Consider the following 19831-nt stretch of genomic DNA (forward strand, 5'->3'; position numbering starts at 1 on the left):
AATTTTGTATAATTTTTTTTAGTTTTAACTCATTTTCCCAAACTTAACATGTTCAACACAGAGTCATTTGTAATTTTCAAATATATCCGTAAACACTGTGTTTTTCGAGCCGAATAAACATTTTACATTAAATAAAAACACTAAAAAAATATCCAGTTTGGTAGAAAAGTAACTTATCTTGCCTTTGATAACATTTATTTATTATATATTTGTTTTTTGACAACATTTTCGAATCTATGTGTACAGTAATACAACCCCAATATAAACACAAAAAAATGATCCAGTTAGGTAGAAAAGTAACTTATCTTGCCTTTGAAAACATTTACTTGTTATATATTTGTTTTTAGAAAACATTTACTTGTTATATATTTGTTTTTTATTGACAACCTTTTCGAATCTTCTGTGATACCAAACCCGAAGGGTGCATTTTCTGTCTATTTTTATTTTTGGTATCGCGCCATTTTAAAATAGTTCACGATATCTTTTTTTTTTTTTTTTTTTTTTTGTAGTTTTTACATTAGGTCCACCTCCAAAATTTTCTTTAAAATGATTACTTTTAAAGGTTTTCGACTATGCTGAATAAGAAAATCTCATTTAAAATTTGCAGAGGCAAGTAGTTTCCGAGATATAAAGACCTGTACTATACACTATAATTCACTGGCGGCCATGATTAAACACCCCAAACTCCCCATATTAAGAACGACTTTCAGAATAAACACCCCCAACCTCCCCATGTTAAGAACAGCTTTTGGAATAAACATCCTCAATCTTCTCATATTAAGAATCGCTTTCAGAATAAACACCTCAAACCTCCCCTTGTTAAAAGCGGCTTTTGGAATTAATACCCCACCTCCCCATGTTAAGAATGGCTTTCGAAATAAACACTCCAACCTATCCATTATAAAAAAATCGTGGAGGTGGACCTAATGTAAAAATATACCTTTTGTTTGTTTGTTTGTTTTTAATAAATTGTTAGTTGAAATCACAAAATAGTTACAAAACACTATCCCCCCCCATGGCAAGAATTGTTGAAAAATAACGGTTTTCTTTGTAGAAAATTTTCTGTACTTTCACCTAACAATTTACGCTTTTGGTAATTCTTGGGCATTGAGTTTTATGGCGGCCAGTATATTTATTTAATAGTCACTCCCTTAGAAAAGGCTAACACATGCGCACGTAACATTTTTTTTTATTCATTTATTTACTTACGTTGGCTTAGTATTTATTGACAACTTCTCACTTTTATAAACATAGCTTAGTATTTATTGATAATTTAACACAATTTAGTATTTATTGATAATTTCTCACTTTTATAAACATTTGTAATTTATTTATATACTTTACTGTTTCATGAATATTAAAAAACACACAAAAAAAACTTATCCAGTTACGTAGAAATGAACTTATTTTACCTTTAATAACATTTTTATATGTATATATATATATATATATAACACGCACACACACACACACACACACACACACACACACACACACACACACACACATATATAACACATATAACACACACACACACACACACATATATATATATATATACATATATATATATATATATATATATATATATATATATATATACATGAATAAATATCGGTTGAAAACACATTTTATGACCGTTTTGGAAGGGTATATTGCTTTTAAAAGAGACTATACCCTCCATAATATTTCAAAAAAATTGTTTTTGCTTGTTTATAAAAATAAAATCAATTTTCTAAGTGTTAGTGGTTTCACTTATTTTAAAGCGTTTATTCTGATCAAAATGAGACTACTTCTTTACAAATATTATGCGGTCAGTAGTCTCGTTTTTGAACAGAATAAACGCTTTAAAATAAGTGAAACCACTAAAAACTTAGCCAGTTAGGTAGAAAACAAACACTTAGAAAATCGATTTTATTTTTTTAAAAACAACGGTTAACAAGTAAAAATATTTTTTTTTAATATTATGGGGGGGGTATAGTCTCTTTTAAAAACAATATATTCTTCAAGAACGGTCATAAAACGTGTTTTCAACAGATATTTATTCAATAAGGAACCATTTTTCCTACCTAGCAAAAAGGAAGAAGTTTTCCGGTTACGAGTTTTCCGGGTACGGGCTTTCAGGGGACGAGTTTTCCGGACACCTTCAACAAGATGTTGTTCATCCGCGAATGTAAATTAAAAATATTTGTAAAAGTGAAAAATTATCAGTAAATTATTTAGTTGCAATTTTTTTTTTTAATGTAAAAAAAATTGGTATTTTTTTTTACATTGGGTCCACCTCCATAAATGTTAAGAACGGCTTTCGAATTAAGCCCCCCCCCCATGTTAGGAACGGTTTTCGGAATAAACACCATTTGGGGGTATTTGCCAAATTTTACTGATATTCGTTGTCAGCATACCCACCGACAAATACTATTAAAAAAGGGGGAGGGTTCAATGTCGGTTGCAGAGAAGTGGCTTTATTTATCGCACTGAGATTTTCTGAAAACCAATAAAAGTTTTCATTTTAAAGAAAATTGTGACGATGAACCTAAATGTAAATATTTACCAAAAATTTATCCACGCATATAAATTAAAAATGTTTTTAAAAGTGAGAGATTATTAATAAATTGTTTAGTTATTTTTCTTTTTAATATTTATGAAAAAAAGTTGAGCCAACGTAAGTAAGTAAGTAAATAAATAAATAATGTTACGTGCACATGCGTTAGCCTTTTCTAAGGGAGTGACTATTAAATAAATATGCTGGCCGCCATGGAACTCAATGCCAAAGGAGTACCACGGTTTTCATAAAGAAAAAGCATTCATATTTTATTATATAAAACCAACTTCTGTAAAAAAAAAAAACAAAAAAAAACGTGTACTTCCAATTTTGTTTAAAATTTTCTTTAAAAAAACAACTTTAACTTAACAATTTACAGTAAAAAAAAAAAGGAAAAACAAAACATTAATCAACTGACGAATCTGACCCGCTTTACTTAATAGGCACCCGCTACAATATTGAATGTTGTTATTTCCAAGTTAAATTCAAATTTCACGATATATTTTTTTTATAATAAAATTGTTACTTGTAACCACAGAACAGTTACAAAACACCCTTCCCTCTACTTGGTAAGAATGGCTGACCCCCCCCCCCCAAAAAAAAACGGTATTATTTCAGCAAGTTACCAAAATGCATATGTACCGTAAATTTTCTTCGAAAGAAAAAATTGTATTTCCACCTAAAAATGTATGGTTTTAATAATATTTAAAAAAAAAAAGTTCATATTTTCTTATATAAAAACAACTGTTAAAAAAAAAGTCTACTACCAATTTTGTTAAAAAATGTTTGGTAAATTTTTACGATGTCCCCAAGCATATTATAAACACCCTAACTTCCCCATGTTAAGAACAGCTTTTGAAATAAACACCCCCAACCTCCCCATGTTAAGAACGGCTTTCGAGGTTGGTGGGATGTTTATTCTGAAAGCCGTTCTTAAAATGGATGGGGTGCTTATAATACGCTGGGGCACGTCGTAAAAATTGACAATATGATTTTTTTTTTTTACAACATAGATGGTTTTGTTAAGGTTCTTCGACTTTTATACGTTTCGACTCAAAACGCACCTTCTGGCGAGCATTTTTTTTTTTTTTTTTTTGCCTGATATAACAAACAATTATATTTTTAGCACGGTAACATAGGTGCTTAAGTAGAAAAAAATCGACCGGAAAAGCGCAAAATTGTAAAAAGAAAAAAAAAATATAACGAAATGCATGTTATCAAAAGTCCTTAAATAAAAAATAACAGTATGACAAAATTCACGTTCAACATTATATGTGGCATTTGGGGTTCGACTAGTGTACGTCAGGTAATTAATGTCTTTTTGAAATAAAAAACAACTTTTGTTTGCTGAAATAATAATCGCCAATCTTTCTCCAATATCATTCGTCGACATGTTTTTAATAGTCCGCAATAGTCTGCCAATGACAAAGCGATAAATTTCGCGTCTTCGGCTTTTGTAATTCAGTCAATAGGTGCTGCCAGTGTTTGCTGCTGTATAACGTGTACGTCTTTTGCCAGTAACAAACGATTTCAAACGATTTCTAAAACAAAGGTTTTATTTTTATTTTGATATTTTTCTGTTCTAAGTATATAAAAACACGCTTGGATTAACTAAAAATGCTATCGCAAAATGTTAAGAAAATGGGCCTGTAGTTTTCTAGTTTATTTAATCCGAACAATTCTCAGGTAGTGTTATTTGTCATGGATAGGTGGTTAGAGGGGCTTCTTATAATTGTTAACAAGAGCAGCTTAGTCTTACAAACATTAAATTTTACCATCCGTTTACGGCCGTATTCTACTAAGGCCTGGAGGTCATTTTCTAAGGATTCTGCCATTATCTACGATTTATGTACATCCGTTCTTCCCTCGTGCATGTTATAGAGCGTTGTGTCATTAGCAAATATACCCATTTCGGACACAATATTATCAGGGAGGTCGTTTACGAATATCAGGAATAATAATGGCTCAAGGATCGACCACTGAGGCACTTCCGCATTAATATTATGCTGCTATGATGTACGTCCACCAATGACAATCTGGATGGTTCTATTGTTTAAGAACGATCTACTTATATTTAGTATACGTAAATAAATAAATAAATAACTAGCGGGGCCTGTGGAAATTCCACAAAGAACTCATTCATATGTAATATATTGCTGTTGGCATTCTGTAGATGTTCAGCGTAAATAAAAACGCTGTTATATTATTGTAACTCTTCTATTAAAACTGCAAAAGTATTTATCTAACCTAGCAAGGACGCCCGGCGTAAAGTACACTTCATTATGATATTTTAATTCTTGCAGATTTCGTGTATATTATTATAGAGTCAATGTTCTATCGATTATTATATATTATAAAGTTGCGACTTCAAAAATAAAATATATATCCATATGACTTGGGTGCATCAGCTTGAATCGAAACCGAAATCAAAACTTATGAATATATATATATATAAAGTTGAACGTCTGTGTGTGTGTCTGGTCACGAATAGGCTTCTATATGGTTGACTATTATAAAAAACTGATCACATATAATGATAGAAGATGTATCGAGACACAGGAATGGGTATGTTTGCTCTGGCATAATGATGTCCCACAAAGTATGGAAATAAAAAATGAAAAAATGAAAAAAAAATAAAACGTTTAAAGATGATATAGATGTACATAAGAATACTTTGATAAATATGTTTCACCTTAAATAGGGATGGTGTAATAAAATTGTGGGGTCTGCGTTCGCGCCTGGCTGCCATAGAATGGAAATAGGCACAAACTTTAATAAAGACTTTTCATATCTATCTGCATAAGTTTACTTTGATAATTATGTTTCAGTTTGAAGTAATATGGTATAAAGAAATTATGGGGTGTTCGTTCGCGCCTGACCTCCACAGAATGGAAATATATCACACAGTTTAACAAGGTTTTTTTAATATAGATCCACAGAATATTGTGATAAGTTTTTCAGTGTGAACAGGTATGGTATTATGTGGTTTATCTATTTTCTTTTTACTTTCATCATATTTTGCTTTGGTTTTGATACCCCAAATTCGAAGCTATCTCTTTACAACCCTTCCTTTTCATAACCTATCATACTTTCATAAATCAGAGTCCATTTTCTATAGGCTGCTTTTGAACCCAGTCAACGACAGGTACTTTTGCTAGTATATATATATATATATAAAACTTGAGTTCCTTTAGCTATAATCGAAACCGAAACTTATGAAGAATTCTGTGTAAAATTATTTATAAAAAAATTAAATGACGTGAGTGTCATCAGTTATAATCGAAACCGACGCCAAAACTTATGAAGAATTCTTGGTAAAATTATTTATTACAAGAAATGGAAGTCCATAACAATAAAACGACAGTCACTCGCATGTAAGCGTGACACACAAAATAAATAATATACACGCTATCCTCTTAATATATAAATAATAATAACAATAGGATATATATATATATATATATGTATATATATATATATATATATATATATATATATATATATATATATATATATATATATATATCGGTATCACAAAAGACTTTCCTAAAGCGAGGATATATAAGAAATTTTAACTACTTTTCGAACTCATCTCTTATTTTGATCTTTTCGTTTTTCTCCTTGATTTTTCAAGTTGCTTAAAATTGTCCGTGGGGCTGTAATTCTGCTTCTTGCGGGCCGCATGTTTGACATGCCTGGACTAAGTAATTGCGGGAAGATATGTGGATTTTCCTGAAGGTGTATCGACTAGAACATGCAAACAATCGATTTGATTGAAAAATGGGTGTAACGTAGTATTCAGATTTACACACGGTACCCACATGTTGTGGAATCAGTCGCAAAGGAACAAGGCACGTTATACCTCGATTCTTCTTTTTTTTAACTCACAGCTTTTATTTCCTCATTCTCCTTTCATGCGTGATTTCTCGTTACAGCTGTGATGCCACACACGGGATAGTCCCTCTTATGTGCTCTCTCTCCTTTCAGTCTTTTTCTTTACAGTGACGTCATTTCGTATTTCGTATATATTTGCATACGGGCGTCCGCGCTTTGTTACATGGGCAATTTCATCCATTCCGACGACAATAAACATACGGTGTAGAACATTCATTAATCCTCATTTAACCCTGAGAAACGTTAGGTCGCCTTGCTAACCCCTATATATATATATATATATATATATATATATATATATATATATATATATAGTAAGAACAGAGCTGTAAAGTAGAAATTTACAAATAGTTTTTATTATTCGGCAGAATACTCCAAATGTGCTAGATAATCTTAATCCGCGGAGTTTCAAAGAATGCTAATTCTTCTCATCAGAGGAAAAAACTCTTAGCAAATAATTAGATAGTCACGCTAAAAATTAGCATGTCTATGTATTTGCTGATTACTGCATAGGATGAAACTAAATATAAAAAGCATAAGAATATCAACATGGAAAACAATTCATGCGAACAGTTCATTCAGATTTCAACATTAAGACAAAAAACAACCAACAGTATATAAAGAAAAGTCCAGTGTAATGGAGGTTATTAGTTGCAGATAAATGAGCCTTATATATATACATATATATATATATATATATATATATATATATATATATATATATATATATATATATATATATATATATATATATATATATATAAGGGCCGGGTAGAGAAGCAACACCAATACAAGAACGAGAAATATGAAGACCTAAAAAGAGAGTTGACCCGTGAAGATTACGTTACAATTCTTGGAGCTTTTGAGATTGGTGCAAGAGGTTTCATTTCAGGCACTTTATATCAATTTTTGGGACAGCTTGGAATTAATCGCCGAAAAAGTAGCCAAGCTAGTAAATGTTTAACAGAAATTAGTGAAACATGTGCCATCTGGCTCTGGAATAAAAGAAATACCGCATGAGTGGTAGTATGTGTCCACAGTGCAGATTTATTTATTCATTTTTTAATGATTTTCATTTTCTTTGCTTTTGTCTAATTATTAATACAATTTTCTCCTTTTTTATTTTCTTTCTTTCCCTTTTTTTCCTGTTTTTCTATTCTTTTCGGTATGAGCGCGTCTTAACTTAACGGACTTGATAGGCCCAGCCTTTAAATTTAAACGTCACGCGCACAAAGCCGTTGCTCGTTATATGAAACGCAAAATCATCAAACATTTCTACTGCATTGAACAGTTCCTTCAAATGCGATCCAGATATCTAAGCCTCGCATCAACTAATGTGGCCGATGCGAAAAAGCCGTAACAAGGAAAATACTCACCTTGATTGGATTTACAATACCTTATAACAGCCGGTAGAAAACAACATTAATACGAGAAACATGAAATCAAAACAAAAAAAGAAAAAAAAAAGAAAAAAAAGAGAACTGACCCGTGAAGGTTACGTTACAATCTAGGCGAAAAGGAATACTGCATAGTATGTTCGCAAGGGTCTACAACGTTATTACTGTGAGTTGATTTATCCTTTTTTATGTGTTTTTGTATACATATATATAAATTCTTATTAATGTTATATATGTATGTTTAGTTATATACATGTATATATACATATATATACATTACTTTTATTATTATTGTTGTTATTATTTTATTGTTTATTATTATTGTTACTAATATTATCATTATTTTCTTCGATATGTGCGCATCCTAACAAATATGTCAGCGTAGCCTTTGAACATTGAAGTACATGCGCAAAGCCGTTGCTCGTATCAAGAGCCGTTTAATTATCAAACATCTTTTCTTTTAATTGTATTGAGCAGATAATTGAGGGGGCCGATACGCGAACAAGCCGTAGAGAGGAAGGCCCCGAAACGATGCGTATTCTCTCCTGATGACCCAATATTATCTATAAAACGAAATACCCCCCAAACACGATTATATAAAGTTTTAAAAGATATGCTATGAAATACCCCCCAAAGCACCATCCTATAAACTTAGACGAGGAAAGCCCTAGAAAGGCGCTTTATCTCTCTCTTGACATTAACTTTATCCGAAAAGAAAACAGCTAATAAACATCAGTATATACAAGCCTACAAGGAAAGCTGTTTCGCTCAAATACATCTTCTGTTGTTCGCTTGATTCATAGCGAGTTTCTACTACTGTTTCGGTAGTAATTTTTATCCTCGATATATAAACTCAATTTTGAAACAAATTTCGATGCCATGAAATTTTTGTTTCAATACATGAAAACATCATCAATAAGTTATTGTTTTTCTTTTCTTTTTCTCTTCATTGTTGAGCTATAACGACAAACTGTATACGGGCAGTTTTGTAACAATGTAGTCTTTAGACTGAATATTCTTGGAAATAAACTACACAGATGTGACAGTAGTACACTGTCTTGAGGCGTATCTGACTCTTATGAAGGTATGTTATACGGTGGCCGTTTGGCTATGATCACAGCATAGTATCTGGTTATGTTGTGGTTGGCAGTGCCACTGGTCAAAACGATTAATCATTATTATGATTAATTGTTCAATTATTTAGATTAAAAACATATTCAGAAAAATGTTGTAAAAGAAAAGAATGTTTGTTGAAATATTTATGTGAAATATTTAACTGGGGAATTTTGGCCCAAGGAAAAATGTTATGAATACAGAAAAAGCATAAACAAAAAAGTTTGGAATTTGATTTAGTACTTGAAAAACAAGATTGTCTAGCTGGCTGACGTAAGAGACCCGTAAGCTAGGAGAAATCAGAATTAGGAATAGTCTGGAACGGAAAGTCGAGGAGACGAGTTGTTAGTTAGCTAGCCACTGTATTAGAGCGGATAAGAGTTGTGTCTGTGGTCCAATGGAAGCATCTACGGGCCAACTAATGAAATGTAGGGAGAAGATTAAACTCAAAGACGTGGAATATTTAGAAATAAAGATTTGAAAATGATAACCAGGCGTTTGGACTGTTCCATTCGGAAAAGGATGCCTTCATTTTAGGTGCTTACCGTCAGAGGAAAGAGAGACAATAAATAAGTTATATGACCATGTCGGGTGTCAAGTAGAATATGGTGTCATTCGTCATTGTTAAAGACTATCAGAGTTATTGTCTAGTTCGTTATTGTCGTGATAATCTGAAAACACCCACATGCACATAGAATTACTATTAAATGTACACGTAACAGATGGCCATGTACAAACACCCCATATACAAAGAAAAGTAACTGTCCTTATAATTCTAACCACTAGACGATACACGAGCATCGATTACAAAAACACGTACACCTTATATACACTAGACATACATAGGCATATATAAACCCGAAATACGACATTTGTTCGATTCGACAATGCAACAGGTAGATGAGTGCGTCAGGAGTCAGGTACTTTATAGAGCAGTGGAATGATCCAACCAAAAGCAGCAAAATTAGTAATATTCGTAGATTTAATTCCTAGACACACATTGAAATTAAGTATAACATAAATTCCATAATTGCAATAGGAACACTTTTAATACGCCTATAAAACATAAACTTATCAAAGATTGAAAATCATTTTTCTCCAAATAAAGACAGAGAACAGAATTACAATACAGTTTTATATGGTGTTTATTAATAAATAACTTTCCCGTTCACACATTTGTGAAAAGCTACATCGTATAATTCTGTTCCGCAACATGCCGGTTTCAAGCCGATCATCGGGACTATATTGTCGGAGCAACACATCTGGTTTGAGACATCGTATAAACGAGTTCCACAACAGCTGGGAGAGATTCCTAATTTCTGGACAACATTGCCAGCACAACACTTTGCGAAACGTACATCGTATCCACGAGTTCCGCAACAAGCAGGAATTATTCCGGACCTGGGAATTACGCGACCTTCACAACACAATGAGAAATTTGGGTTGTAAGTCCAACTTCCACATCGGGCTATAAGAAAGAAAAAAAAACGTGAAAAATCAGATAAACTTATAAGACTGATTAATATTGAAATATGTTGTTTTTTTTTTCAAATTAGATTTCCACATCGAACTGTTTGAAGATGTGTATATATATATATATATATATATATATATATATATATATATATATATATGTATATATATGTATATATATATTATGTAAGTCACGAGGTATTATATAAGAAACAGAACTAGACTAGAAGAGAAATGGTTACCTGGATGATTTATAAGAATAAGAGAAGATACTCATGAAAGTATCTGGACATTGTTAAGGAAATGGCACATGGACAGAGAAATAGAATTTCTACACACAATTGCACAGAAAAACGCAATTATAATTAATTACACAAATGCTAAAATAGATAAAACACAATAAAACAGTTAATGTAGACTCTGTGGACAAAAGATAGAAATAGTAAATCACATAATAAATGAATACAGTAAACTAGCGCAAAAGAATGTAAAAGCAGACACGACTGCGTGGAGAAAGTAGTTCACTGGGAACTCTGCAAACGACCATACTTTGAACATACAGACAAATGATACAAGCACAAATCAGCGACAGTACTGGAAAACGAAAATCACAAAAAACCTTTGGAACATGGAGAAACAAACAGATAAACTGATCCAAGCTAGGGGACTGAACTACATGATAATAAACAAGAAGCTACTAAATTGTATATTTGGAAATTCTTTACATGGTTTCAGCAGGACGGAGCCACATGCCACACAACACGCGATATGATCAATTTACTGAGAGAAATACTTGATGATCGAATGGCCAGCTCGTTCGTGAGATTTTATCCTATTAGATTATTTTCTAAAGAGATATGTAAAAATCCATACATACGCTGATAAATCAGACACAATAGACCACTTGGAGAAAACATTCGACGCGTTATTGCTGAAATACATCCCAATTTAATGCGTAGAGTTGTGAAAATATGATCTCTAGATTATGCTAAGTGCGCACGAGTCGCGGTGCCATACGCATTAAATTATATTTAAATTATGAATACCAAAAACGTAATCGTAAGAATAAACCAATAATATGTGTATAATAAATATATTTTCCTGTGATTTATTTTAAAGTTCGTCGCCTCTCAAAACACTCTTTATGAGAACGTAAAGAAACGAAAATCTTTTTTAATATATTTTCTTCATTTTACCAAACAAAATAAAAATTAAACGAAAAACGTAGCACGAAATGTAATTTAAATATCCATGTAAACATTAAAAAAATTACTTTTATTGCATTTTTGGAATATTTTAAAATAAAGAAAAGTGGAGTTAGTTTCGTTTCGTTAAATCTAATGGGCGGTTTTACAATGGCTGAATCTGCATAAAATGCTGCAATATATTGTATCGGTGCAAAATGTTTGCCGATCTAAAATTTTATTTTGAAAATGAAAAAAACGTGTTTCTTTATCTTTATTCAAAACTAGCGGGGGTACCCGGCGTTGCCCGAGTGTTTGTTTCCGGGACGGGGGGCGAGTTTTAAAAAATGTTATGGTAGGTAAGTAGGAAGGATCAAACCCGGAGTCATGAGTAAAAGTAGGAAAATAAAGTGTGAAAAAAAAAAAAAAAAACATCTGCAACGTTAACAGTTCGGCCACCAAGAAAAGTCCATTCCAGTTGTTTAGGAAAAAAAACAAAAAAAAAACGACTACGGTAGGTCGGCGCGAACGTGAAAATATAATGTGAATTGTCCAGCACACTAACCACTACGCCACAGAGCACTACAGCTTAGTTTAGTGATTTTAAATAACTTTACATGAAAGAACTACGAAGCCAAACCGGTGTTCTCTTCTCAACTGTTCCTTGTGAACGATCTCCAAACGGTGTTAAGTGGTGGCAGGGGGAGTAGGAATTTATTAGAGAGAAAATATTTTACCACTTCCATTGATCTTAACCGATTTTGGCCGTGACTTCTCAGCAGAAAAAGTATAGAAATCTAAGATTATCGAGGAATTTGAGAAATAATAAGCCTATAACACACCTCAGATATTGTTCTGCCGTTTGTGCATATTATATTTGCATGAAATATCTTGATTTTTAATCCTATTAATGTCAAAATCAGACGGGAAAAAATGAGTTCATTTTATTTATATAGAATAGATAGAAGAGAAGAAGAAAAGATAGAGAAGAGAAGAAGAGATACTAACCTTTGCTCTCTATAAGTAGATCCTATCTGTCAATGAGTTTATAAATGCTTCGCTTGCAAAATTATTTATGGTTTTCATGTTAAATATGAATCTAACCCATGTTCAATCTCTTCTTATGATGTTAACCTAAGACGATTTAAATGGCTTTATAATCCTCTAAATAAGTGATAATCCGGGAAGTTATGTCAGGAGAATATGCCGGATGGGGCAAGATTTCACAACCAACTACTGCTATAAAAATTTTGGTCAATAATGTTGTATGAAAACTAGCATTATCATGATGGAAGATAACCCCTTTCTTTTGAATAAAGGGGACCGTTTTCGGGTCAACATAAGTGAGAATATTGCAGAAAAATATAATAATGTTTTAATAATTTGAAAGAAAAGGTTATGGAAGAATCAGGGTTATATATATATATATATATATATATATATATATATATATATATATATATATATATATATATATATATATATAACAGTATGCATAAAATAAATGAAAATGGTTTAAAATGCTTCTATAAACTGGTACAACCTTTTGCACCCGCCTGATAATTGAAAGATTTATGCACACACACACACACACACACACACACACACATACACACACACACACACACACACACACACACACACACACACACACATATATATATATATATATATATATATATATGTATGTATGTATATAGGTGTTAGTCTAGCGGCACTGATGAGTTGTGATACAACGAAACAAGACTGTATGTCAATGACTATAAATATATTTTAAAAAGCCCCCCCCCCTCTTTGGATTGAGCACTGTCGTAAATAACCTCATCCGCTACTTAATTTGGCTGAATAATGTGAAGCTCGGGGTTTGTTTACAAACAAGCGTTTGAGCACTTTACAAGTAGCGGACGGATGTTTATTTAAATAGACATTCGCACAGATTAGTTGCGGGCATCGCTTTCGTGGTCGATGGGTTGAACTGTCAACACGACGGTTCTAGGTTCGATCCTCGGCTTGGGAGAGGTGCTAGTCTAGCGGCACTGATGAGTTGTGATACAACGGAGTAGGACTGTATGTCGATGACTACAAATATATTTTAAAAAGCCCCCCTCTTTGGGTTGAGCACTGTCGTAAATAATCTCACTCGCTACTTAATTTGGCTGAAAAATGCGAAGCTCGGGGTTTGTTTACAAACAAGCGTTTGAGCACTTTACAAGTAGCGGACGGGTGTTTATTTAAATAGACATTAAATCATTACAGGTTGTGAAATTTAAGCGACAGGACAAGAATATTGTTCTGCCGATCTCGTCAGATAATTTAAGTCAAAATAAAAGAATGTTTGCAATTTATTTTTTATTTTTACTTAAATTATCTGAGTAGATCGGCAGAGCAGTATTCTTGTCCTGTCGATTGAAACAACTTGTAATGATTTAAGTAAAAAAAACAAACCCCGAGGTTGAAATAATAAAAACATATTTAGCTCTACTAAAGTATTGCGCACTTCCCCCCGTTTTTTATCAAGTATACCTCTCTCTCTCTCTCTCTCTCTCTCTCTCTCTCTCTCTCTCGCTCCGAGTCCATATGGAACGTATTTATACACATACACACAAAGAAAATATATATGAGTATAAATGAATTAGAGGAATACCTGCAACAGGGCGGGTAAATTAATTCCTCGAGCAGAAAAAAATTGTACTACTTTATGGTTTATACAAAATTTAAAATCAACCAGGAATCTTGCTTAACTGATACCTAATAAAGATAGATGGAATTCAGTGCAAATCTGAAATATTTATAATTTTCAAATGGAGGATCGTGTCCGTATTATTCCCCTGAACCCCTCCAATATATCACAAAGAACGTGAAATTAAAGAAATGTTATTAATTGCTGGTTAATAAGTATTGGTAAAAAAAAAACAAAAAACAACAAACTTATGTTATCTGAATTTTCATAAAGAACTTCCCTCTATTTTAATTTATTCTCGATCTAGAACATTATTGCCAAACCCCGAAATCAATTAACCAATAATTATTTTATGATTTTTTTATTTTATTTTTTATAATAGATATTCTTGTAAACGTTTTACGCAAATATTACGCAAGTATAAATCATGTAGAATATCTGCATGAATATAATTACACGTAATAGTTAAATAAAGATGATCACCTCATAAGAAAACCGAAAAAAACTAATAGGAAATTAATTAAAATGAATGTTTAAAAGAATATGCAAATTAGCTAGATCTTTTGCAGATGGATGCAATTCCACAACCCATATATAAGAAAATTGTATTTTCTTTTTAAATAAGTAGAAAAGGGGGTTTTTAATATGAATATCAATACACCCAAAAGAAAAACGAATTTATAGGAATATAGAATAGATATAGATAGATAGATATAGAAGATAGATATCTAGATAATAGATATTCTTGTAACAGTTGTCAGGTGATATTAAGAAAAGCAAAAGCGTAGAATATTAAGATAACCCGAATTTAAAAATAATAACAAACATAAATCAAGAGGGCATCTTTTCGGAACTATCGGAGGAGATATTTGACAATATATCATTCGCATATTGTGATAAAAGTGCAAATGTTCTGTTTCAACGCTTGCAAAGATAAAATTGGGAATATACACAAGGAACTGTCTCAAACAATATTTTCAACATTTCGTAAAATAAAATCGCGTAAAAATGTGAAATGATTTAAAATAAAATCGTATAATGTAACTCACCACCATGGCTTAAAACTAACATGCCACACAAAAAGACAGCGATCTCCAGCATTTTTCTCACTTTCAAATTTCCTATTGAAGTTTATCGGCTTCGCGGAATAGTTAGTGAAGTCTGTCAGCTTCAATTGTTACTGACGAATTAGACGAGTTTTTATATATATACGTTTAATTTCCGGTTGAAATTAGGTCACACTTGCCACGAGTAAATCCCATATAAATTTAAAGGCGCCCGGTTTATATTCCTTTTAAACTTTTAACTGAGTGAAATCAACGCAGCAGCAGGAAGGTGACGGTCGCCCAGTGGTTAATGCCGCTGGCTGACAACCTGTTCGAACCCAATTCTTTCCACAGAAACATTTTCACTTGGGAACGTTGCCAACCTACCTGTCACGTATTCCCCCGATATCTTTTCTAAAAAAGTTCTTAATAGAAAGATATCGGATAAACGAATGCCAACAGCAATTATCATCAAGAATGATGCACAACAACAACAGTAGCAGCAGTAAAAAGATGACCTCACTGCTGACCTCATTGCTTAAACTTCCCAAATAAGGACATCACCACTGGATACAGCTTTCTTTATATCTAAATCGAATTTTGTTTGCTCAGTAATATATACATTTAAAATCTAACGTTATTGAATTCTGAGATAAGTAAAACGTTCTACTTAAATATTCACAAACAGAGGATCAACAGGAACCAAAATCGTGCGAGGCGAGAATCAGAAAGTTCTATTGTGATAAAAAGTGATATTATTTTATTTCTAATTTGCCATCTGCTTAATATTGAGCTGATTTATTCTTTCGTTATTTGATGATCCTTATAATTAAAAGTTCATAGAGCGTCTCTTGCGTGAAGTTGAATTAACTGTAAACCGGGTATTTTGATTTTACAGTTAGTGCAATAAATTGACCCAGCTTTCGCATTTATCAATTGGGAATATATATATATATATATATATATATATATATATATATATATATATATATATATATATATATATATATATATATGAGCAAACAGTTAATAAAACATGTTAAAAAACACTTTGAAATGAGTTAAAAACATATTTAATCTGAAAAGGAAACACTAGATAAGTGGATAGCTCTTAATCCGCGGAGTTTCGAAGAAATACTTTCCTAATCATCAGAGGGTAGGAATTAGCAAAATGCGGGATCGGATTTTGCATGCAAAAGTATTTGATGAAACAACAAGTAAGTCAAAGATCTTACTTGATAACAAAAAAAGTGAAGCAGAGGGAATATGGTGAAGAAAAAGGTGATTACCCATGAATGGATAGTCTGGTAGAAGATAAATAATCGAGTGACGGTAAAATCCAAATATATAACTCCAAGAAAGTTAATTGAATTTCCATTTGCACAAGTAAAATCCAAGGAAACCCCGTAATTGGAAGAAGATGGTCCATAATAATCCAAAGGCAGAAATCCATAGAATGATTCACAAAATGGGTACAAGAAAAAAAGGAAAAAATTCCAATAATATTAATAAAAGAAAAATAATATATGCTTTTCACTCTACTGCCGAGACATAAATATAAATAAGAAAGATCAGGGAAGAAAAAGAGGACAAAAAAATGGTGATATAGTTAAATATAAAATAGAGAAACAAATGTCAAAATGACCCAGACAGGAAATGTTAAAAGTGCGAAAAAATATATAGGGGAAAATAATATAGGTCAACTGAAATGTAAAGGTCATCACTTAAAAAAATGTCAGCAAGAGTTGTTAGAAGACACTAAATGGAAAATAAATAAATTAATTAATTGATAAATAAATAGAAAATAAATAATAAATAAACAATAAATAAATAAATTAAAAATTAAAAATTAAAATTAAAAATTAAAAATTAAATATGAAATAAAAAATTAAAATTATTTAAGGGGAAAGGATGGCCGGTATCTGCCAATTCAGGAAAAAGCAAGAAAAAAGTAAGTAAAAGCATATAGTAAAATATAAGTAAATATACATACAAGATATGAAAGTGTGGGTAGATTGACATATTAGATAGATAGGAAAGTTTAAAGAATAAAGCAGAAAATGGATATAAAAAAACGGCCATGCAAAGAAGATATAAGGTATTAAAATGAACGATTATTAAACTATAAAGTATTAAGAAGTAGAAAAACGATAAAGTTAAAGAAAAATTTTTTTATATCTATATAAAAGGTAAAAGTAATAACTATGTAATTTCAAAATTGCCATAATTAAATTTGGACGTATGTTTACAGAAAGAGATCAGTTCATTTTTAGAATTTATTATATTATTACTTTGAGAGGAAGTGATTATAGTTATATCTTCGGTTGTGCAGAGGCGACATGACTTAGAGCCTGGAGTATAAGACTTAACTTTTTTATGATAGTCCATTTGATTGAGAAGGAGGCATTGTTAGAGTTAAGTTTTTTTTAAATTAAAGTGGTTAGAGAAGTTCCTTGGTTATTATTAGAATTATGGTTGTTAAAAGAAGAAATGTGGTTTGAAATTCTTTTCTTAATTAATGTTGAAGTAGCGCCGATATATGTATGTACTTTATTAAAAGCTCGAGGTCTGGTATTAATATTAATTATCTGATTTGTATTAGTTAAAAGGTTTGAATTTTGTCCATAGTGGTGGGACAATGTCTGTATGAGGACTATTTTGGAGGGGATAATGAGTGTTGTTAGTGTTAGGATGACTGTTAGGAGAAATATTATTATTATTATTATTATTAGTTGTATGATTGTAGCTGGAGGGGCTGCTCGAGTGGTGTATTGTATTAGTAACTATATCAGATGGAGGATGGGAAGAAGAATAACTTGAAGACGAAATATTAGTGTCTGTTATGGGAGGATTGCGTGGGAGCTCAGTAATAGTGCAAGAATATATAACATCTTTATGGATGCAATCATTATTGAGTGGGCATTGATAGCGGCAGATCTTGTTATTTGAACTGGTTTCTTACGAGTCATATTGTGTGTGATTACAGATTTAAGACGGCTTGCAGGAGGAGCATAATTGTTGTATTTAATCTTTTCCTTGTGTCCTGAGTTCCATAAGGCATTATTGAAGAAAGTAGCATTTTGATTAAAAGTTTTTTATCAGCAGAAAGAGCAAAAATTCTTCTAGAGACGGATGGTACTATATATTTTATAATTGAGTTGGGGTGGTTAGAAGATTTATGGCCGTATAAAAGCGTAAGATTAGGTTATGATAGGGATTATGAGTTTCGGTATTAAGATTAAGTGTAACATCTAGAAAATTTGAAGTTTTTTTGTTTGGTTCGATAATGATAGAAAGGCCAAAGTTATTGAAGAAGTTATGTAATTTTTTAATTGTTTTGTTGTACTCACTTGGCCTGGCTGTTGTAGTAAAAAGGGCAGCGTCTCTCTAAAGACCCCCTTGGATATGTTTAAAGTGTTATTTAAGTTCTTTCAATAAGAATAGCCCCATTAAATTGATAACTTCTGCAGAGTCAGAAGCCCCCCCCCATCAAGATGTCAAAATTATCAGGGGTATCCTTTCTAGTCCAAAGCTTATTGTTAAATTGTATAAGGGACTTTCTCGCTAGGAGAATTAATTTTATTTCTAAATTAGTTAAGTCAGAATTTCTTTTAGCAAAGATCATAGCCTTATTTAAAAGGATCGGAGAAATTGATTGATAATAATTTTGGATGTTAAATGTTATGAAGTTAAGGAGGTGTTTATTTTTAAGGGAGACAAACCAATTAATTACGGAATCTGAATTCAGCCAAAGAGGGAATTTTTAATTTATATATATATATATATATATATATATATATATATAAATTTTTGAAATCATTATTATATATTAGGTACAATATAATAATAAGTAGAGTATAGGTTCTATAATAATAAATGCGATATCTGCATGATCTAAAATATAATATTTAAACATTCTACGACTGGGCCTCGCTGGGGGTTAGTACTATACACTGCTAATCCAAAATTTAAGACCACTTAAAAATCTTTAAAAAGAAACCTTTTTTTTAAGGATAGATTTTAACCCCTTCCGACTTAAGGTTACTAATACTACTATTTAAAAGGTTATGGAAACAAAAAGGTACATTCCAAAAATTGTATTTAAAAATTTGCATGTTTATTAAATTAGGCTTTTTACACATGATCAAAATTTTAAGACCAAGGATATAAATTGTTAGATTTATGGTAATTCTAATGTTTTTAGTTCAGTTAGAGATTAGCAATCACTGTGTAAAGGTGTTACCATGCCTAAAGCAAGAAAACTAATCGAAGTTGAGTGCTCTCGAATTCTAGGATTCCATAAGCAAGGTTTGTGACAGCGAGCGATAGCAGCTAAGGTAAATCGCAGTAAAACTGTTATTTGCAACTTTCTAAAGAACACTGAGAATTATAGAAAAGCAAAATCCTTTGGTAGGCTCCTCCCCCAAATTTCTCCTGCATTGAGTAGGAGAATCAGAGGGTTTGTTATGAATGACAGAGGACTTTCTTCTAGTCAAATTAGG

The 19831-nt window shown here is 31.7% G+C and overlaps 1 protein-coding gene across 1 annotated transcript; it reads right to left on the reverse strand.

Annotated features, from left to right (window-relative positions):
* Positions 1-10075: 10075 nt before the first annotated feature.
* Positions 10076-15492, reverse strand: LOC145292124 (uncharacterized). Its single transcript, XM_080138230.1, has 2 exons — positions 15333-15492; positions 10076-10414 (listed from the first exon to the last, which is right to left on the reverse strand). Exons 1-2 carry the CDS (start codon positions 15382-15384, stop codon positions 10095-10097), a joined length of 372 nt encoding a protein of 123 aa, XP_079994356.1. The 5' UTR covers positions 15385-15492; the 3' UTR covers positions 10076-10094.
* Positions 15493-19831: the final 4339 nt, after the last annotated feature.

This window comes from Euprymna scolopes, chromosome 13 (assembly GCF_053919585.1).
Source record: "Euprymna scolopes isolate OS-2025 chromosome 13, ASM5391958v1, whole genome shotgun sequence".
NCBI lineage: Eukaryota > Metazoa > Mollusca > Cephalopoda > Sepiida > Sepiolidae > Euprymna > Euprymna scolopes.

What these genes read in the sequence shown, in the direction of transcription:
- LOC145292124 (XM_080138230.1), bottom strand. Translation starts at nt 15,384, where the DNA reads ATGCTGGAGATCGCTGTCTTTTTGTGTGGCATGTTAGTTTTAAGCCAT. An exon ending in GTTAGTTTTAAGCCATGGTG is followed by an intron (nt 10,415 to 15,332) that starts GTGAGTTACATT and finishes TCTTTCTTATAG; the next exon opens with CCCGATGTGGAAGTTGGACT.